We start from the raw sequence: 23,204 nt of genomic DNA, 5'->3' as shown, positions 1-23,204 counted from the left end.
ATTTATTGCCAAAGGGTTTGATATATAATTCAAATGCTCCAGAACCCTATTCTTAAATTTGCGCGAAGTACTTCCGATGTACATTAAATCACAAATATTGCAATGAATGACATAAATAACCCCTACACTATTGCAATTAAAATATGTCTTGATCGGGAAAGTTAATGAATGGTCAGAATTGTGACAGGTTTTTGTGACATTGACAAAGCTGCACGTTCTGCAAGGATGGCTCCCACACCTGGTGAAGCCATTATATTTGATCCAAGTGTCCCGTGCAGCTTTTGTGGACAGAAACAATGAAGGAGAAAGAGAGCTATCAATCGTGGGGGCTCTTCTGGAGCCGTTTTTCAGAATACTGTAAAGTATGTCATCGTCATATAAAATGGGTAGACAGTTCCTGACAATATTCTATATTTGTGTAAATTGTCGGCTATAAGGTAGGTATATTATCTCCTTTCTTATGAATGCTGATGTTTTCCTTTTGTGCAGTAAACTGGCTTTCACGAGGCTGGCTTTCGCTTTTTTTCTTTGTTTTATTAGCATGCCTAGACTGCCTATAGCTATCAGCCTACAGCAGGGCATGGTGGGAGTTGTAGTTTTATAACAGCTGGAGAGCCGCAGGTTGGCCATGCCTGATATACGGGATTTGTCTATTGTTGACTTTATATTATGGACTCCCCTTGTTACAATATTTATAGAATACTACTGTAGTGCCATACTGTCCCTCAGGGGAACTGTACTTTTTCTACTGTCGTTTTAACTCTGATAATCAAGTTATGTTAACTTATATTTAATCATGTAACACAGATGTTTTTATATTTAACCATTTAGACTCTAGTGTCTTTTTGTAGGTAGTAAACAGCCCAGTCTATACCAGTGAGGTTTTAGGCAGTAAGTCAGCGCTCTGTATTGTGTTTTACAGCAGCGCTCACTTAGTAATAGTGTTACTGACGCTAGGTGCCGATATTTGCCCTACACACTATCACCCTCCCTGTGGAATACTATCTACTAGATGATGGTTCACCATGCCCACTCAGCATGTGAACCTAATAGTTGCTCAACGCGTTTCTACTGAGGGGGTAATTCCCCTTTGTCATCAGGAGCAGATATTAATAATGGCTGCAAAGACAGAAAGTGCTATCCGCCGCTGATGGTGTGCGGACAGCTTGTATCCGGCACTGGAATGGCCGTACGAGCCCCCGAATCAACTGCGGGCTCAAATGCCCAATGCCCCGCCCCCTGGGTTTGAGCTTATGGCAGCCGGCCAATCCAGATTGTGGGCGGGTTAATAACTCTGCCCCTAAAGGCCGGCTAGTCACTGTATCAGATAACAGCCGGAGGAAGCGCTCGAGTAGCGCACGCAGGTAAGCAGGGGAAAATTAAAAGGCGGCCGTATACATATACTCTGCAATTACACACTGGTACACGAATATTGTAACAAGGGGAGTCCATAATATAAAGTCAACAATAGACAAATCCTGTATATCATAAATAGATGCTCACTACGTATTAGTAAAGTGCAAGTTCCGGGACAAAAAAGTCAAATAGGTATCTAATTTAAAAGGAGAGGGGCTCCCACCCAGATAACACAATACAACTAATAAACCATAAATAACATAGGCTACATAACCATAATTTTATGAAGACCCTCAGGAGAAACGCACACTCGAATGCACGTTGCGGTTAAGCCTTCCTCTGGGCTGTTTACTAGCACTGCTGGTCATGATTGCTGCTCTTTGTAGCAGCTGATACTTAGCTGAGGTGTATACTAGCACGGAAAACTACCTGGCTGACACACTGTTAGTGTATCCTTACATCTTATGGGGAGCAATAGGATTGAGGGGAAATTTATAGGCATACCTCTGATTAACTAGCCTGCATTTGATGCTTTAGGTGGGCTGTACTGCCCCAGATTTTTGTATTGAATCTGCAATAAAGTTAGCTTTTGTTTAATTTTAACGTTCGTTACCAGGCTGAGAATTAATGACAATTGTGAATGTCTAATTTTCACACTCATTTATCCTATTAGATCATACAAATCATGACCTCCGTTGTATGAAGCTGATATGGGACTCTAACTGCACAGTTAGGTAAAAGTAAGATGTCACTATATGTCTGATGTCAGTATAACTTTTGGATGTAGCATCCACTAAATGAACATTAAGGCCTCATGCACACAACCGTATGTATTTTGTGGTCCGCAAACCGCAGATCCACAAAATATGGATACCGTCCATGTGCTATGGTATTTTTTATTGTAGACCCATTGACCTCTGTGTCATCTGTGTGTAGTCACCCTCCATATGTCTGTTCTTCAAATTAGAAAACATGTCCTTATCTGGTCCACTAAAATGCAGTCCACGGACCTATTGAAGTCAAAGTTTATATGGTCATTAGACCTTGTAATCTGTGGCTTGTTATATCTGTATTCCTCTGGTGCCATGCCCCAACGTAGAGTCCATATTTAGCTAACTAGAGGGATCACTTGTGAGGCTGGCATAGATATACTGTCAGGGAACAGAGAGGAAGGAAAGAGGGTGCACTCCGACTCCACCCCCAACCCCTGTCCCTGCCTACATAGACAATACCCGCCCTAGGTGACGGGGCGTAACTGGGCGACGGTCCCTTACTTACGTAAGTGCACAGAGGAAAGATACGGAAGGTCAACAAGCCAAGGGTCAGAACCAGGAGAAGCGGGAGTACAAATGGAGCGGGCAAATGTAAGGTCAACAGTCAGAGCCGAGGTCAATCCAGGAGAGCAATAAATACAAAGGATCAGATGAAGTCGAGGTCAAAGAACGATCCGAGGTCACAAGGTCAGGAGGTCAATCAGAACAAGCAGCCGCAGACTAGAACCAAGGAACAAGGAAGCACCAATAGACCAGTATCACAGGCAACCTGTAGCCAGCAGGTTGCCTGTATTTATAGTGGGGAGTGAGGGTCATGTGACGTGGCCAGCGTCACATGACCGACAGACAGACAAGTCGAGCGCCGAGTGATCAGCTCGGCCCTCAAAGCAGACCTAGGAGCAGGGATCCTCCCAGCTAGCAAAGTCGCACTGGGAACGAGGCCAAACACAGATCCTCGCTCCCGAAGCTAAGCAGCAGGTCTGCAGCTGATGGGAGACCGAGTGCGCCTTCGGCGCCCCGTTATATATACTCTATAATAAAGTCATCCCTCTATGACTGAGAATACAGAGATAGCTGTCAATCCCTGATCAGACCAACTGCTCATAGAGGGAAGGATGTCAATCACTGATCGGACCACCTCCTCATAGAGGGAAGGCTGTCAATCACTGATCGGACCACCTCCGCATAGAGGGAAGGCTGTCAATCACTGATAGGACCACCTCCTTATAGAGGGAATGCTGTCAATCACTGATAGGACCACCTCCTCATAGAGGGAAGGCTGTCAATCACTGATAGGACCACCTCCTTATATAGGGAAGGCTGTCAAGCACTGATAGGACCACCTTCTTATAGAGGGAAGGCTGTCAATCACTGATCGGACCACCTCCTCATAGAGGGAAGGCTGTCAAACACTGATCGGACCACCTCCTCATAGAGGGAAGGCTGTCAATCACTGATAGGACCTCATCCTTGACTTCACAGCCCAGAATGACCAGTAATTTATACTGAATCTTTTCCCGTAAAACTATATACAATCTGCTCAGCTCCTCCTGTTCTGTAGCATTTGCTGGCAGATTATTTAGCATTTTCGTGGTGAAAGGTTCTCTTTAAATACCACATGCCTGATGTCACTTTTCGACAACGTCTGCCATTGAAGACAGTCTGCAGACGCCAACACACATGAGATCAATTACCACTCCATAGATAGTTTGAACAGGTCTTCTCTCGTTTATGGCTAGCTTAAAGCTCCTGTAATTGTTCTTACTGTATTTTCCATGGAGGCCACTGATTTTGCTTGTTACCATACTCTGCTTCCTACTCCAATCAATGCATTCCATGAGAGGATATATCTAGTTAGCAATTTTTGCTTTGCAGGCTGACAAAGTCTGATAGGAATGTGAAATTGTTGCTTTTATCACTTTTTGGTCAACCAATAATGCTGAGGTCACACATGGTGGAGTTGCTGCTGATTTGTGCAGCCAAAATTCACAGTGTGTTGCAGTACAAGGCAAGTAAGGCTACTTTCACATCTGTGTTGTGCTGTCCGGTTTTGAGATCCAGCACAGGGTCTCAAAACCACAGCACAACACTTTTGGCCCCATTCATTGTCTATGGGGACAAAACTGAACAATCCGGAAGGGAGTGCACCAGAATGCATTCCATTAAATTTTGTTGCATTCCCATGCTGAACACAAAATTTCTGCAAGCACCGTTTTTGGTTGCGGTATGGAAAACTGAAGAAGCTAGATCCGGCACCAAAAACCATGTAAGTCAATGGTGCTGCTGTCACGGGTGAAGTTGCAGATAGCTGGAACTTATAAATAAAGGACTGACTGGCATGATCCCAAACTAAGGAGCATATAGGTGAGCCCTTTAAAACCCTAAGAGCTCTGCCTGACTGCTATGCACATGCAAGGGTCTCAATGGTAGATGATTGCATGCCCACGTACCTAAGACTGTGTGACACCTGAAAACCCTATAATAGTGAGGGGACACGACCATCGGCTCCCTGCACTTAATACGGACGGAGTCAGGGTCACCTACAATCAAGCCAGCAAGGAAACACAATAAAGGAAAATACTTATCTGTACAAACAGCAGCAGCAGCCTCCAGCAGTGAAAACTTCATCCAGGAAGTAGTATAAACCGCAAAGTGAGGCAGTATGGGAGTGAATATAAAGGAAGACGATTAGTCTAAATAAGTGACACCTGGCAGAAGGAAAGGAGATGACAAAGTGAAACCAAAACAAAGAACGTCATACAAGAGGTAGAGAAGAACGTCTGTCAGACCTTCTCACAGAATTGGCGGTGACAGCTGCATCTGGCACTAAAACCATTGTAAGTCGGATCATGCACCATTCACTTACATGGTTTTTGGTGCCGGATCCGGTTTCTTTATATATGATATAACACAACTGGATCTATTTTGAACAGGATGAGGGATCTCAAAACTAGACAGCAAAAATGCAGATGTGAAACTAGCCTAAACGAGATATTGACAATTTTCATTTAAGGCCATGAACCACCTGGCAGTAGTGCATAAGACTGCAACTATAAAACACCAGCCGTTTAGGACAGAGTCCAGGAGTGGATACAAAAGGAGAAATATATGAAGAAACAACTTTTGTCTTCTCTGTTCTATTCATTCCTTTTATGACTGAACAAAACTGTGCCAGACATACCCTGGGTTTGGCCTTGAGAAATAGTCCTACAACTGGTTCAATGGGAAAGCGCTGTCTCAGACAATGGTAATAAGGCCAAAGACTATGGTCCAGATTTATCATTCCTCACTCCAGAATTCTGGAGTAAAAAAATTGCAAAATAGGGCATTTGCAACTTTTTCCAGTTGCTTGCGCAATAATTTTGCAACTTTTTTTCATTTTTACACCACTCACTCCTGTTTTGTAATGTGGGTATGGTTAGCTATGTTAATGGGTTTCACTCCAGATTTATCATTGAGACTTTTGAAAAAATTTGCAAAAATAGTTGCAATCTCACTCCAGTAGGAGGGTGGCGTAAAAAAAAACCTGGAATTGCTTTTTTAGACAAAAGTGTTAGGTTTAAGTATTAGACAAGTTTATCAAACATGTAACATTTGATAAATGTGGCCTAAGATTCAAGCAAAACTGACTTCAGATATTCCCCTTATGATAAATTCTCCCCTACGTGGGCAAGACCAGACCTCCCGTCACCTTGGTGTTCTATCAAACATATGGTTCTGCAGTCTCTTAAGGGGCTTATTCCATAATTAATGTAAAAAATGGACATCATATAGTACATGGCAATCTCTTTCTAACAAAGCTAGAACCAGCCCTGTACCTCACAAGGATCCAGAGATCTCCCCATTCATTGTTCATTGTTTTTTTCAGGCTGGCAGCTAAGGGGATGTGTAACTTCTTGGTGGCCATATCCTCTCTCAGGAGACGTGTTCTTTCTGATGTAGCTCTCTTTTTGTCACATCTCGGGGGTGTGCCCTTCTTCAGGGGTTGTTGCCTTTGGAAACTGTGTGCGGTTACTGCATCAACAGACGTGCATTCACAAAACAGTTAAAGGATTTTACCGGTTTAGCAGCCCGATTTAACACTTATTATTTAATTACATTGTGGTCGGCTGGTATGAATGTATGTTTGTTGATGCTATAATTGCATCACAACTGGGTGGCAGCACCTGGGCTGACAGAGCTTCCAACAAAGGATCCAGCTGGTGTCAGTTCAGCTCATTAGGAGAACAAGCACACAGATTGAACATGATGTAAAGGTAATGTCTCGAAACTGGAAAATTTTTGTACCAGAAAGTAACAAAAGTAATTTTTTTTCCATGCTGAATTACAGTGTATGAAAATAACATTCAATGTTGGAACAACCCCTTTAAGCTTGGTCAAGTAGAATCATGGAGGCCATTATAGAGAGTATTGTAATCACTCGATACCCGCTTTCCAGCTTCTCCACATGTTCATATGGAAATATAGATTCAATGTGCAATACGGATACTTTTCACAGAAATTTGACCCATATTTGGTGCCACATTGCATCCATTGTTGTTCCATGTTTTGGAACATGAACAACCTAATGACTGTACCACTTACAACTTGGACATAATGTAGGATATAAACATTTTACTTCACAATGAAGTCAATTTGAAAATAAACTACAGGGAAAAAAAACAAAAAAAAACATACAAGGCATTAAGATAAAAAGTACTGTTGAATGCTGTATGGTGAACCGTCTCAGTACAGCATTCAAATGTATGGGCTTGGGGAGGAGAAATTAATTATGTCCAAAGTCTTGGGAGACGTCGTTCAATAACTTCGGACTTTGATTATTCAACTTGAAAACCATTTTAAAACTGCAAATTAAAGTCTCGTGAGACTTCGGATTTAAAGAATTTCACCTCCTTGAATGCCCATACACTTGAATGCTGTACTGAGACGGGTCTTGATACAGCATTCAAACAAAGTTTGATCATTTTCTTACAGGACTGTTGATTGAATGATGTTGCAGTGTTCACTATGCCTGCTAGACAAAGGTGTGCACCATTTTTGTAATTAACAGACTTTGAAGGGGCCAAATAGTGGGACTTGATGGTCCATCCGTTGGATGAGAAGTTTCTGTAGTGCACAGTGGAGTTTGCCATGGTCAGAGGAGGGTAATCACACATATAGAGAGGTTTCTAGATGATCAAGACAGACAGAAATACGTGAAGATTGCTGTATCAGTGTATCCAGCTGCACATCTCAAAGGACAACCACAGCATCACAAATTGATTCTGCGGTGGCCACTCGCACCATAAGAAACCATCTACTTGAAGCAGGACTGCATCCCTGCACTCCACTAGCTCAATTGCCACTGTCCACTCATCATCACCAAGAGTGTCTGCACTGGTGCCACGAGAGGAGCCCACTGGAGGCATGAATGGCAACAAAGTTCTGTGATGAAAGCAGGTTCTGCCTTGGTACTCATAAAGGCTGCATCAGAGTTCACAGGAGGGCTGGAGAGCTCCTACTGTCTTCATGCATAGTGTGGGGAAAGAGAAATGAGCAACACCAGGTGTGATGTGGGACACCATTGGCTACCATGGCCTTACCTGTCTGGTATTTGTGGGAGTGAACTTCACCAGTCTTGTGTATGTCCTTGACACTGTGGAACCAGTTCAACTGTCTTTTTTGACTCAGGAGATGTGGTGTTGCAACAAGATAACACCCACCTACATACTTCCTGCACAAGACAGGGTGCTCTTCAGGATACTGAGCAGCTCCCTGGCCAGCTTGCCCACCCGATTTCTCCTTCCTCAAAAATGTCTGGGACTGGATGGGGTGACGTATCTCCCATGGACAGCAGCCAAAAACCACCTTGGCTGAACTACAGGTTGAAGCTGAAAGAGTAATCAGTAGGAGATGGCTCACCTATTGTGCAGTGAATGGAAGGGTGCGCCCACTAAAAAGATTCACCCAATCGTCAAAAAGTGTTAAAGTAATAAAAGATATAGAAGAGGGGCACACCTACATAAAAAAAACACTTATGGAGAAAAGTGTATGGCTATAGGAATTTATTGCTTATTAAAACTATATAGTAATACTATTAAAAACAGTTAAAATATAAAAACATGTATAACCAGTGATAACATGTATGTCAAATGTGCAAATAGATGTATAAATATATAAATATCACAAAGTATTTAAGCAGCTTGAGATATATCATTAAATCATGGGTGTAGGAACCCCCAAAAATCTGGGGGGACAGCATTTTTGCTCGCCGGGTATAAACTTACAGTTCTGAAGACTCAGGGGTGCTGGCTTGGCCGGGCAGAAGGAGTGTGGGAGACTGTGAGGCCTTTTTCTCCAAGCTGCTCCGGATCAGTGCTCTGGGCAGCTGGGCTCCAGGCTGGAAGTGGGCACAATAAGAAAAAAATATTTTTCATTACACCTCAGGTCAGACCACCAATCAGACCCCCAATGTTAATCAGACCTCAGCTAACAGCCCCAATAAGATCCCCAATGTTAATAATACCTCAGATCACATCTCAGCTCAGACCCCAATATGAATGACCCCCAATCAGACCTCAAATAAGAGCCCCATGCCTCATAGCAGCCCCCAGTGCTTCTCATCAGCCCCCCCGGGGCGCCTCTCATCAGCCAGTAATAACAGAACCCCCCCCAATCATGTGCCAGTAATAACAGACCCCCCCAATCATGTGCCAGTAATAACAGACCCCCCCCAATCATGTGCCAGTAATAACAGACCCCCCAATCATGTGCCAGTAATAACAGACCCCCCCAATCATGTGCCAGTAATACCAGACACACACCCCCAATCTGTGCCAGTAATTCCAGGCCCCCCCCCCAAATTCCCTAATCATGTGCCAGCCCAGTATAATACCAGGGCCCCCCCAAATTCCCCAATCATGTGCCAGTATAATACCAGTGCCCCCAATCATGTGCCAGTAATACCAGACCCCCCCAATCATGTGCCAGTAATACCAGACCCCCCCAATCATGTGCCAGTAATACCAGACCCCCCCAATCATGTGCCAGTAATAACAGACCCCCCAATCATGTGCCAGTAATAACAGACCCCCCAATCATGTGGCAGTATTACCAGACCCCCAATCATGTGCCAGTAATACCAGACCCCCCCCCCCAAATTCCCCAATCATGTGCCAGTATAATACCAGACCCCCCAATCATGTGCCAGTAATACCAGACCCCCCCCTCCAATCATGTGCCAGTAATACCAGACCCCCCAATCATGTGGCAGTATTGTAATAGCAGACCAGACCCCCCAATCATGTGCAACTATACCAGACCCCCCCAATCATGTGCCAGTAATACCAGACCCCCCAATCATGTGCCAGTAATACCAGACCCCCCCAATCATGTGCCAGTAATACCAGACCCCCCCAAATTCCCCAATCATGTGCCAGTATAATACCAGACCCCCAATCATGTGCCAGTAATACCAGACCCCCCCCCCCAATCATGTGCCAGTAATACCAGATGGTCCAGACCCCCCCATCATGTGCCAGTTATACCAGACCCCCCCCCCCAATCTTTGCCAGTAATTCCAGCCCCCCCCCCCCCAAATTCCCCAATCATGTGCCAGCCCAGTATAATACCAGGGTCCCCCCAAATTCCCCAATCATGTGCCAGTATAATACCAGACCCCCCCAATTATGTGCCAGTAATACCAGACCCCCCCAATAATGTGCCAGTAATACCAGACGGTCCAGACCCCCCCCCCCCATCATGTGCCAGTAATACCAGACCCCCCCCCCCAATCTGTGCCAGTAATTCCAGGGCCCCCCCCAAATTCCCCAAACATGTGCCAGCCCAGTATAATACCAGGGCCCCCCAAATTCCCCAATCATGTGCCAGTATAATACCAAACCCCCCCCAATCATGTGCCAGTAATACCAGACCCCCCCAAATTCCCCAATCATGTGCCAGTATAATACCATACCCCCCCAATCATGTGCCAGTAATACCAGACGGTCCAGACCCCCCCCCATGTGCCAGTAATACCAGACCCACCCAATCATGTGGCAGTATTGTAATACCAGACCAGACCCCCCCAATCATGTGCCACTATACCAGACCCCCCCCCCAATCATGTGGCAGTAATACCAGACAGACCCCCCAATCATGTGGCACCAGTAATACCAGACACCCCCCCAATCTGTGCCAGTAATTCCAGAGCCCCCCCAAATTCCCAAATCATGTGCCAGCCCAGTATAATACCAGGGCCCCCCCAAAGTCCCCAATCATGTGCCAGTATAATACCAGTGCCCCCCTTTTATGTGCCAACTAATTATTGTATATAGTAAAAAATAATAATAATGAACACGTATACTTACCTCGGCTCTTTGGAGCGATGCGATGCAGGCCTCTTCCAGCCTGTGTCCTGACTCCAGCTCTGTACGGCTCAGGCCGGCGCGATGACGTCATTGCGCCTCCTACGCCGGCCTCTGATAAGCTGCCGGCCTAGTAGGGCCGGCAGCCTATCAGAGGAACAGGAAAGGGACACACCTCCCTGCCCTGCTCCTCCACAGCCTTCTGTTTGTATCGCTGTTCTGAGGACAGCGATATAAACAGAAACGAATCACCATGGAGATGAGCGCTTCGCTTCCCCAATGGAAGCGCTCATCTCAGTGCCTGCCCTGCCGCCGCCGCACACTGCCTGCCGCCGCCGGCCAGCCGCACACAGACACTGCCGCTGGCCTGGCTGGAGCCTGGGGGGGATTTAACCAAACCTGTCCCCCTCGCATTATTTCCTGGGGGGGATCCGTCCCCCCCGCTTCCTACGCCCATGCATTAAATTTGCATTATAGTCCTCTTATTCGGTCTGAAAAAGAGCACAAAAAAATAGATGCAAAACAAATTATCGAGGAATAATCGTGTTGATCTCGATTAATCTTGCGATATTAAAAAATCGCACACAGAAAAAGATGGCCTCCGTTCGTACTGTCTATATAGTCATAATTGTACTCACTATTTTGTAGGAGTTCGCCTGCTTCTTTGCATACACTGTGGCGTCCCACGTGTTGCGAAGTTAGAGACTTTATTCGTACCTTCCTGGCTCTTTGCTGGCTCTCCCTGTGGGTGAGTTCTGCTTGGGATCTTCGGTGAATTTAAAGATCAATGGTATGCCGATTTTTCAAACAGCAGCCGAAAATTGCAGTTATTTCAGTCGAAAGTATACCGATTTTCAAACCAGCAACTGAGAGTTAGGATTATTTCAATCGGAGGATTTATCAGGTCTCTCTGACTTACTTAGGTTTGTGTTGCTCAGATTCGGCTTCGGCGTCCCACGTGGTTATGATGTCACCGATCCCCTTACTTTATTCTTTTTCTGCTGAAGCGCTCCAGAGGTTGTAATATTCAAGAGGTAACTTGTTTATTTTCCATAAGAAGACTTCCCCAGCTGAAAGAGCTTGGAATGACGTACAGTACCACAGGAGGAAATCCAGCATCTGTATGACCATTACCATGCCAGCGTGGTAGCCTGTATCGCATCAAGGGGAGATGCCACTCAGTATTAAGAGGACCCTGTCTCAAGATGTACCCTATTGCAGAACCCGAAATAAAGGATGCACCACCTTGCTTGTGTGATCACTGACCAAGTACCACTAACAGTTAATCCTTCGTCAATCTCAGCACAATAGCATTACGTTTTCCAAGTATTCTCTTTTCATTAGTGTATATAGGGGTCTGCGTTGAAATAAAAAATGTTCCCTTAATTCTAAAGCTGGCCATACAGTGTGATCACACCGGTTCAAAAAGAATTTTCTTTCTTTTTAGGGCAGATTGGCTCATGCGTTATGTGTTTTTTTTTTTTTTCTGGATCATTACAGTGAAATCGCATTCTAGAATTTGCCCTTACTCCCTTCTTTCATCCACATCCCCTCCTTCGCTCTGTTTGAATAGTTTTTTTTTTTCAACTGTACTAATTAATTATGACAAAAACCTGGATTTCTGAAATGGAATATTTTGATTAAAAATATTAATAATTATAAGGAGTGGTTATTCCTGTAGTTGCCTAGTTTAATAATTTAGGACACGTCAGTATTTATTGATTGAGGCTCCATTTTGGAATTTTACTGTTCAAAACTTGATAATAACAAGTTTGCTTAAAATAAAAATAGCACATGTGTATTTGTAGCGCGGTTGCCAACCGTCTAGAAATCTCTGGACAGTCCGTAAAAATAAAAATAGGGAACTTTTTTCCTGTGTTCGTGAAAAAAATAGACGTGCCCGTGATATTTTTTGAGGGTGGTGGTAGTTGACTAGATTAATTTGGTGGTAATGAGTTTGCAATATCTTGAGCTATAGACATGTATTACTCATAATCTTTATCATTTATTATGGTATTTCAATTTGTCCGTAAAATTTTTGCTGTCCGTAATTTTGGGATCAGTTGTCCAGAAAAAATAAAAATTCTGGTTGTCAACCTTCAATACAAGTAAACGGAGGAGTTTCTCTAAGTGAATGTGGAATGAAGCAGCAAGCAGTTCGTATTTGTACCACAAGGTGTCGCCCACGTACCTTCACAATGACCAGCAATGTGCTGATCTGGCACAACACTAGATGTCACCTGCAGCTGATTGAACAGCCAAGAAGGAGAGGGGATAGGATGCTATAAAAGTATCTTCCATGACACATGCACATGCAAACTACAAACTTGGCAGGCAGGCTAAGAATGGCTTCTTTAGCAGCCTCGTGTGGGCTCTTTCCCTCATCCTCCTCTTTGCACTGGGCACCTGGAGACATGAAATGAGCTAAAATCCTCTGACTGACAAGCATCAAACTGTCTTGACAAGTTCTATCCAGAACTGAAAAAAGGAAGATAAGAAGAAGAAAATGCTATTAAATGTAAGTGCATGGAACAGCTCTTTGAATGCTCCCAATGAGCTGCTGTTGGATCGTCCTCCTTGGGTGGCCACTGCTCTTGCTGCCATACTCATCTTCACCATCGTCATTGATATTTTGGGAAACCTCCTGGTCATCTTATCCGTGTTCAGGAACAGGAAGCTGAGAAATGCAGGTAGGTACCTGACTCCTTCTTCTGCATAAAGTTCTTGCTCCAGGACCTGTTCCTTCCTTGCACTTAGACTTTAGATAAATAGGTCAAGCTTTTACTTCTCCAGGGTGACCATGTAGAGAGCTGAGTGTCTTGGATGTGCCAAGAGATGACTTCTTGCTTTCTTTGCTGGAGACAGAATTCTGGGGAAGACCTTGGATGACCATTGTTTTGCTGATCTGCTCTCCAATTCCAGAGAGTTACCTGCAGACATCTCTCTAGAGCTCAGTGATTAGGTGTTGACATTCTGCAGGTCACTTTCTAATGCTTTGCTAGCTGGGCACATGTGTATTCAGAGAAGATTAAAGTCATGGATACAGAGGAGTCAATTAATATACAGCAGCTGCTGATATTCTAAAAGTTCCCCAGCTGGAATGTCTACTAACAGCCCCCATCTTTATGTTAATGAAGACCTAAGGAGTTTCTATGTTTCTAGGATGGGAATAGAACGCTTAAAGGGATATTTCAGTTATATGAAGTTATCCCCGATGTCCCTAGGGGATAACTATTAGATCAGTGGGAGTCCGACTGATGGGATCCACATCCATTACAAGAAAGGAGATGTCATTTCCAGTGGAGCTTTCTAAAATGAATGTAGCAGCTGGTCAAGCATGCTCATTGCCGCTCCATTTATTTCTATGGGGTTCTGGAAATAGAGCGCTGTACTCGGCTATCTCTGGAATTCCATCCGCTACATTCATTTCAGAAGGCTCCACAAGGTATGAGGCCCCCCGTTCTTGTAATCATGGGGGTCCCAGCGGTAGGACCTCTACCGATCTAATAGTTATCCTTTATACTGTGGATTTACTGGAGTAACCCTTTAAATTGATAAAATGTATTGTACGCCATTTAACATACACCGGTATGTAGTGGGTTATATATGTGATGTAATATTAGGAATGTCTCTGATTTTAGTATTAAAATGTTATTTCAAAAATAAATATATCCAAAATGTAAAGGGAAACCCCTAAGTATCCTAACCTGATTGTAGACGGAGTGTGAAACTGTTGGTTTATAGTAATCACAGATTTTTTTTTTTCTACTTTTTTTCCAAAGAAATCCCAGTCTGGTTGTTCAGTGTCTTAATTAGGACCAGTGGGAAACTCTGATATCTTAAAGGGGTACAAGTAAGAAGTTATTACCGGTCCCCTAGGGCTCCCATAAGATGAATGGAGCAGCAGGTCAAGCATGAGGTGGTTAGAGAGACTGGGCATTAGATCACAGATTAATAGTAAATATAAGTGAATGATTTGTCCTCTTCTATTACTACAAAAGATTCATATCGACCAGTGTCACCTTCACCGCAGTCTGGACACTTGTCCCCTAGAAATCCTGGAAAGCTGGATGACAGGCTTGGAGGAATCTGTAACTTGTCAAAAGAAAACTCTGAACTTTTTGTTTTGGTGATAGTGTATGATTTATTGTACCATATACTGTAGTCCTTTATGTGAAACTTTTCAAAATGCTATCTATCTATTTTATCTATCTATTATCTATCTATCTATCCATTGTGGGGATTTGTTCTGGTAGTTGGGATAAGTGGGTGCAGTACAGAGGCAAAGTACAAGTTCGTAATTCAAATGTCCGTGTTTATTCACACAAAAAACACTCTTTGCCGGGTTGGTGTTTGTTCACACCAGTTAGAAAGTTTCTGCATAACAAAAAATGTCACCTTGTCTGCGGTCCTGCCTCCAGCAGTCTAAATCCAGGCTTCAGGTGGCCTGCTCTCCCAACACATGGGTCTCAGCTTTTCAGCCCAGCACTGGGCTCAGTCAGAGAGAGGTAATAACTCTCAGCTGACACTGCTGGCCGGGTTTTTTATAGGCCAGTCAAGACCCGGCCTGGAACGTGGGGAGTAGTCACCCACCCATCACTTTGACTACTCCCAGTAAGACCCGTCCCAGATCAGATATACAGCCATACTAAAATAGCAAAGTGTCAATCAGCATTAGCTGCCGCTGACACCTGAAAATGCCGGCTCTTACTTTACCGAGGCCAGGAACCTCGGTGACACATACCTTCCATCAACGATGGACCCTTGCGCCTTCCTACACCATCTACAGATCCAGCTGAGCTAAACTTGATGGTTAACTAAATTTTTAATTGATTTCAATGGCTTTTGTCACAAGATAACCGACATAACACCGTGACATGTGTTATCAGAGTAAATTTTAGATTGGCTACATCTGTATCTATCTATCTATCTATCTATCATCTGCCTGTCTGTCTGTCTCCTGTTAGTGCAGAATATGCATCATTATTTTCGGGAGCATGGAAACGCCATAGTTTCCCTAGGAATGTGCTGTCACAATACCTATAATACCACTAGGTTCAGTATACAAGGGAAGAAGAAGGAACATTGTCATTTCTCCAAGGATAATTATTGCTGCCATAGCTCACATCAGTCTGTCAGCAATAAGTCCATGATAAGAGCATGAACCTTATTACTGTTGCTTCAGCAAACTCCATTTTCTGCTCTTAAATGCTGTAAACTGCCACCGCTGAGTACTATCTGATACATCACGGCTAAGAGATTTGAGTTTTTAACAAATTGCAAAATGAACGTTTGAGATCAAATCAGATGTAAATCTGTGTTGCTCATATTCAATTTAGCGATGACCAAACTGTGATGGTGCTATTTGGATCATTTATAGTTCAGTGGGATTTATAGACTTGAGAACTAAGTCACATACTCCGAGTCGAGGAAGATTTAAATACAGGGGCGTTATAATGGAGGTAATATTTGAAGTCTCTGTTGCTTGGGTCTCTGTTGCTGTACTTTGCACCAAAAAGTGCTATACACTGGCACATTTCTAAACTTAAAAAAAAAAAAAAAGTGCTGTTCCATTTTTTCTACACCACCCCCTACTGGAGTCAGTTTTCAACTTTATTTGGGACTTTTTTTTTAAATTGCAGTAATAAATCTGGCGTGCATATAATTAACATGGCTAACCATGCCGACTTTCTCACCCAGTGTGCAAATCTGGAATGAGTGATGTAAAAATGCAAAACATTGTGAAATTAATTTTGGATGTTGTATGTTTTGTATAAACAGTTTCCTATGTATTATACAGCACAGTGCTAAGAAGTTGAAGCAAGTTCCTTTATCCAGTTGTAAATACTGTAGGATACTCACCATTCAATTGCAGAATCCACAGAGGTGGTAAACATACACTTTCGGATATTTCAGTCCAATAGCTAGACCTTCTTCACACACAAATAATCAATCTCAGACAGCTATTCATTAGTCTTTCCTTTGATCAGGGTCAGGAGTTATTTTATCCCTTCCAACACCTCAACCCCTCTTGCTTGATCCTGGAAAAAGCCATTTATTTGAATGGGCTTTCTTGGGAAATGAGCAATTGCACAACGATTCCTCATTAAAACAATAGATCAACTATTATAACATAGTAACATAGTACATAAGGCAGAAAAAAGACATTTGTCCATCCAGTTCGGCCTGTCATCCTGCAAGTTGATCCAGAGGAAGGCAAAAAAAACTGTGAGGTAGAAGCCAATTTTACCCACTAAGTGGGAAAAAATTCCTTCCCGACTCCAATCAGGCAATCAGATGACTCCCTGGATCAACGACCCCCCTCTAGTAGCTATAGCCTGTAATATTATTACACTCCAGAAATACATCCAGGCCCCTCTTGAATTCCTTTATTGTACTCACCATCACCACCTCCTCAGGCAGAGAGTTCCATAATCTCACTGCTCTTACCGTAAAGAATCCTCTTCTATGTTTGTGTACAAACCTTCTTTCCTCCAGACGCAGAGGATGTCCCCTCGTCACAGTCACAGTCCTGGGGGATACATTTTAATTAAGGTTACAGTTAAAGTGTATCTGTTGTTTTACATAAATGCATAGTGTATGCAAATATAAGAAACTTTTTAAGGTATCTTATCAATGAAAACGATGTATTTTCCACTTATTAGGCACCTCTTTTTCTAAAGCTGGTTATAGCGCAGTCTGAGAGTGTTCAGAATCTCTGCACTCACTGAAAAATCAGGTCATCTATGATGCACAAAAAAGGGTTAGTAGCAACAGATAGAGTAGAGAAAAGAGGGTACAGAGAGAATTGTTAATAAGTAGTTGTTCTTGCTCTCGCAGGCTCTAAATAGTCGACATGCAGCTGTTTTGGAGGCTCCCATATTAGGTTTCCTGTGGCGTGGTGGTTGCTGCATCTGGAGGAGTTTTGGTTATCTTGAAAATCCTAATTTATGAACAGAACGCAAGAACTATAGATTTGGGAATTCTATTGTAACACGCGAAGCAGGAGGAGGGTGGAGATAGTGGACATGTAACTTAGCAAGGCAATTACATTTTTTTGTGGTTGTCGCCTTTGGAAACTTTTGGCACTTTTGGTAACTTAGAAATAACAGAATATTAAATTATTTGGGCAAGAGGACACTTGTTGCTATGATATCTTGAGAAAGAAAAAGATATGTGATTGAGTTTATAGCATATAAAGTATATCTTAAAGTGTAACGGTCATTTTTTTAATGTGTTTTTCAAATATACTTTATTAGGGAACTATGTATGTGTCCCATTTGCAGCACTCTGAACGTTGCTAAGGAAAATCCATCATCAGCAGGGTTCAGAAGCCAGGTACCTGTAAGGGTTAGTGGTAGGGCATATCAGCCTGCCTCTCCTCTCCCTGGATCCGCCCCTTCCTCCTAGCCCCAGGCCTGCCTGCCTACATGTGCAATTTATCATATTAAAAACTGATTTTAAATATTAGCCTGCATATTTTACCTGCTGTCAGTGCTGATCGCTGCCAGAAGCACTCTTCTCTATCATTCCCAGGGACATGGTGGAAATATAAAGAGGAGAGCTGTTGCCAGTGATCAGCACCCGTAGCAGATCAAATTGGCAATAAAAACCTGTAAAGCCATATTTTTTTTAGTCAGATATATTATACATACAGGTAAGCATCAGCTAAGGCAGTTAGAGTAGAGGCAACAAAGCTTGCCTCTGTATAGTTAGCCGTCTGCAGAGTTCATTAGAAAGCTGAAGCCAGATTATCCTTAGGAATGATCAGTTAGTGTGTTGTTATGGGGACACTTGACAGGCAGTTTCCTAATATAGGTTTACGTCATTCACTGATAGAGTGCTCTTCCACTTCTGCTTTCATCAGCTTTGCTCTGATTTTGGAACGCGCGATGTACGGATCCTTAGAAAATATTGTGGGATTCATTCTCCAAATGCTGCAGAAGGCAGGCAGATCGCTGTGAGCAGTGCTTCTGCACCTACATTTTTACAACGAAGGTTTAGTTACCCCATAGTAAACGAGTTGAGTACAAATGTCAGGCATGAACCTTCAAGTATAAAGTACTAGCAGACTAGATGAAATGATCCGACCATAATGAACATGTGGCTACTCAAGTATCTCCCTTGTTAATTGCGACTGTAAAAGTACCACATCCTGCATGACCTCGATTCCTAGAAAGATGCAGGCCCCCAGCAGTGAAGTATCTCCGGACTATTTCATTTTACAATCAGAGTTTATTAAAATACAAAAAGCTAATGAAAAAAGCCTTTTATTTGTAAATTAACAGAAACTGCCTTGGGCATACACGGACGCATCTTTGTATTCATGATGAGTATCAATTTATAATTATTCACTAATTATCTGTTGCTTTAGCAGCTTATTTACTTAGCTTTAGACACATCACAGAGGAACGCAATTAACAATTATGGGTTAGCATAGACAGTGTATGCATATCTGTACCCCTTAATAATATGAATACGCCTGTTTGGGCCTTAATGATGCAGTTTTTTTCTTTTTCTGCGTTTTTTTTATATTTTTTTGTTATTGCCTTTCTGCCTCATGTTTTTTGTAATTTTTGTGTCCTCTTAATTTTTTTTTACTTTTTTATTACTTATTAAATCATGTTAAAAGAAATCTGTCAGCAGTTTTAACCATGTTGAACTGCAAAATAAAAGTACATAAAAGTACATGTTCACACCGCCACGGCTTCTCCCACCTACGGTAGTGCTGAGGTCGTTACAGTAGGTGGGAGGGCAGTAGCAGTGCAGACATGGACTTTTATTTTGGCAGATTCAGCTCCTGCAGGTACTTAGGTTGGTGATTCACTATGAGGTGCTCTCGGTTCCCTTCTGCTTTGATTGACAGCTACCACACCAACAACAACAACAACAAAAAAAGCATTTTTGTCACAATATGTACCCGAGTCAGTCAGACACAAACCAAATAGCAAACCTGCAAGAACTGACACAATAAACAAATATTATATTTATTGAACATTATGGTTAAAACACATTAAAAAGTAGTGACCAAACGCACACAACACAGGAAAAAATGGCAGCCAGGGGTGGCTGGGAACGTAAAGTGGCCCTGATAAAAAAACATCTAAAATCACCCCATGTTGTAGGTAGGTCAAAATTGACAGAAGGCAGGGCAACACAAGTATGGGGTCCACAAATACCATATGCGGCACAAAATACCACGCCAGCAGTGCAAAAAAATAGGTCAGTGCAACACAGTAAATTTCCCCAGCAACATTAAAAATCACAGTGCAGCACAAAATAATGCCCCAGCAGTACACAATACTTCCTCAGAAGCTGCCCCTCTGGGGTGGCCAGTGCCAGCTGCCAAGTTCTGTCCTCAAACTGGTGTAAAGTAGAACTGGCTTAGTTGCCCATAGCAACCAATCAGATTCCACCTTTCATTTTGGATAGCTGCTTTGGAAAATGAAAGCTGGAATCTGATTGGTTGCTATGGGTAACTAAGCCAGTTCTACTTTACACCTTTACTCGATAAATGACCCCCATATTGCGTATAATGTAATACCTAGCACAAACCTAACCCTGGTAATAGACCCCGACTCACATTTCACTTTGTCATGGGTACTGACTTGAACTGACATGTGGCTCCTGTAAACCCTTATCGCACCTGGCACAAATAGCTCTGAAAGGGATTATTCCATGACTAGTGTAAAAAATGACCAGACCTCCCGCCACCTTGGTGTTCAATTAAACACAGGGTTCTGCAGTCACTTAAGGGGCTGATCCCATGATTAATGTAAAAAATGAAAATAAGACATCATATATTACATGACAGTCTCTTTCTAATAAAGCTAGAACCAGCCCTGTACCTCACATGGATCCAGAGATCTTCTCATTCATTGCTCTGCTAGGTTTATATCAGGCTGACAGCTCAGGGGGAGTGTCTTTTCTGCTGCAGCTGTCCATACTCTGCCTATCACAGCTCAGGGGGCGTGTCTCAGCTCTCCCTATCACAGCTCAGGGGAGTGTCTTTTCTGCTGCAGCTCAGGGGGCGTGTTCATGCTCTGCCTATCACAGCTCAGGAGGCAGTTGAAGGATGAAACTGAGCATGAAACTGGGCGTTATACAGATACTTTTTTTTAACCACTTCAGCCCCCAGTGCTTAAACACCCTGAAAGACCAGGCCACTTTTTACACTTCTGACCTACACTACTTTCACCGTTTATTGCTCGGTCATGCAACTTACCACCCAAATGAATTTTACCTCCTTTTCTTCTCACTAATAGAGCTTTCATTTGGTGGTATTTCATTGCTGCTGACATTTTTACTTTTTTTGTTATTAATCGAAATTTAACGATTTTTTTGCAAAAAAAAGACATTTTTCACTTTCAGTTGTAAAATTTTGCAAAAAAAATGAGATCCATATAGAAATTTTGCTCTAAATTTATAGTTCTACATGTCTTTGATAAAAAAAAAATGTTTGGGTAAAAAAAAATGGTTTGGGTAAAAGTTATAGCGTTTACAAACTATGGTACAAAAATGTGAATTTCCGCTTTTTGAAGCAGCTCTGACTTTCTGAGCACCTGTCATGTTTCCTGAGGTTCTACAATGGCCAGACAGTACAAACACCCCACAAATGACCCCATTTCGGAAAGTACACACACTAAGGTATTTTGTGATGGGCATAGTGAGTTCATAGAACTTTTTATTTTTTGTCACAAGTTAGCGGAAAATTATGTTTTTTTTTTTTTTTTTTCTTACAAAGTCTCATATTCCACTAACTTGTGACAAAAAATAAAAACTTCTATGAACTCACTATGCCCATCACAAAATACCTTGGGGTCTCTTCTTTCCAAAATGGGGTCACTTGTGGGGTAGTTATACTGCCCTGGCATTCTAGGGGCCCAAATGTGTGGTAAGGAGTTTGAAATCAAATTCTGTAAAAAATGACCTGTGAAATCCGAAAGGTGCTCTTTGGAATATGGGCCCCTTTGCCCACCTAGGCTGCAAAAAAGTGTCACACATCTGGTATCTCTGTATTCAGGAGAAGTTGAGGAATGTGTTTTGGGGTGTCTTTTTACATATACCCATGCTGGGTGAGATAAATATCTTGGTCAAATGCCAACTTTGTATAAAAAAATGGGAAAAGTTGTCTTTTGCCAAGATATTTCTCTCACCCAGCATGGGTATATGTAAAATGACACCCCAAAACACATTCCCCACCTTCTCCTGAGTACGGCAATACCAGATGTGTGACACTTTTTTGCAGCCTAGGTGGGCAAAGGGGCCCATATTCCAAAGAGCACCTTTCGGATTTCACAGGTCATTTTTTACAGAATTTGATTTCAAACTCCTTACCACACATTTGGGCCCCTAGAATGCCAGGGCAGTATAACTACCCCACAAGTGACCCCATTTTAGAAAGAAGAGACCCCAAGGTATTCGCTGATGGGCAGAGTGAGTTCATGGAAGCTTTTATTTTTTGTCACAAGTTAGTGGAATATGAGACTTTGTATGAAAAAAAAAAAAAAAAAATCAGCATTTTCCACTAACTTGTGACAAAAAATAAAAAATTCTAGGAACTCGCCATGCCCCTCACGGAATACCTTGGGGTGTCTTCTTTCCAAAATGGGGTCACTTGTGGGGTAGTTATACTGCCCTGGCATTTTCCAGGGGCCCTAATGTGTGGTAAGTAGGTAAATGACCTGTGAAATCCGAAAGGTGCTCTTTGGAATATGGGCCCCTTTGCCCACCTAGGCTGCAAAAAAGTGTCACACATGTGGTATCGCCGTATTCAGGAGAAGTTGGGGAATGTGTTTTGGGGTGTCATTTTACATATACCCTTGCTGGGTGAGAGAAATATCTTGGCAAAAGACAACTCTTCCCATTTTTTTATACAAAGTTGGCATTTGACCAAGATATTTCTCTCACCCAGCATGGGTATATGTAAAATGACACCCCAAAACACATTCCCCAACTTCTCCTGAGTACGGTGATACCAGATGTGTGACACTTTTTTGCAGCCTAGATGCGCAAAGGTGCCCAAATTCCTTTTAGAAGGGAATTTTTAGACATTTGGATACCAGACTTCTTCTCACGCTTTGGGGCCCCTAGAATGCCAGGGCAGTATAAATACCCCACATGTGACCCCATTTTGGAAAGAAGACACCCCAAGGCATTCAATGAGGGGCATGGCAAGTTCATAGAAATTTTTTTTTTTTGGCACAAGTTAGCGGAAATTGATATTTTTAATTTTTTTCTCACAAAGTCTCCCGTTCCGCTAACTTGGGACAAAAATTTCAATCTTTCATGGACTCAATATGCCCCTCACGGAATACCTGGGGGTGTCTTCTTTCCGAAATGGGGTCACATGTGGGGTATTTATACTGCCCTGGCATTCTAGGGGCCCTAAAGCGTGAGAAGAAGTCTGGAATATAAATGTCTAAAAAATTTTACGCATTTGGTTTCCGTGAGGGGTATGGTGAGTTCATGTGAGATTTTATTTTTTGACACAAGTTAGTGGAATATGAGACTTTGTAAGAAAAAAAAAAAAAAATTCCGCTAACTTGGGCCAAAAAAATGTCTGAATGGAGCCTTACAGAGGGGTGATCAATGACAGGGGGGTGATCAATGACAGGGGGTTGATCAATGACAGGGGGGTGATCAGGGAGTCTATATGGGGTGATAACCACAGTCATTGATCACGCCCGTGTAAGGCTTCATTCAGACGTCCGTATGCGTTTTGCGGATC

General features: G+C 42.7%; 1 protein-coding gene across 1 annotated transcript in view; it reads left to right on the top strand.

Moving 5' to 3' along the window:
• The first annotated feature begins 12,827 nt into the window (after nt 1-12,827).
• The window catches only part of MTNR1A (melatonin receptor 1A), a 329,285-nt gene continuing 318,908 nt past the window's right edge, over nt 12,828-23,204 (top strand). Inside the window, exon 1 of the mRNA XM_040418763.1 lies at nt 12,828-13,164. Coding sequence (XP_040274697.1) covers nt 12,981-13,164 — 184 coding nt within the window. The 5' untranslated portion in view covers nt 12,828-12,980. The remainder of the gene's footprint in view (nt 13,165-23,204) is intronic.

This window comes from Bufo bufo, chromosome 2 (genome assembly GCF_905171765.1).
Source record: "Bufo bufo chromosome 2, aBufBuf1.1, whole genome shotgun sequence".
Taxonomy (NCBI): Eukaryota; Metazoa; Chordata; class Amphibia; order Anura; family Bufonidae; genus Bufo; species Bufo bufo.
Note: the sequence above shows the minus strand (reverse complement) of the source record. Positions and strands in the feature narration are given on the sequence as shown.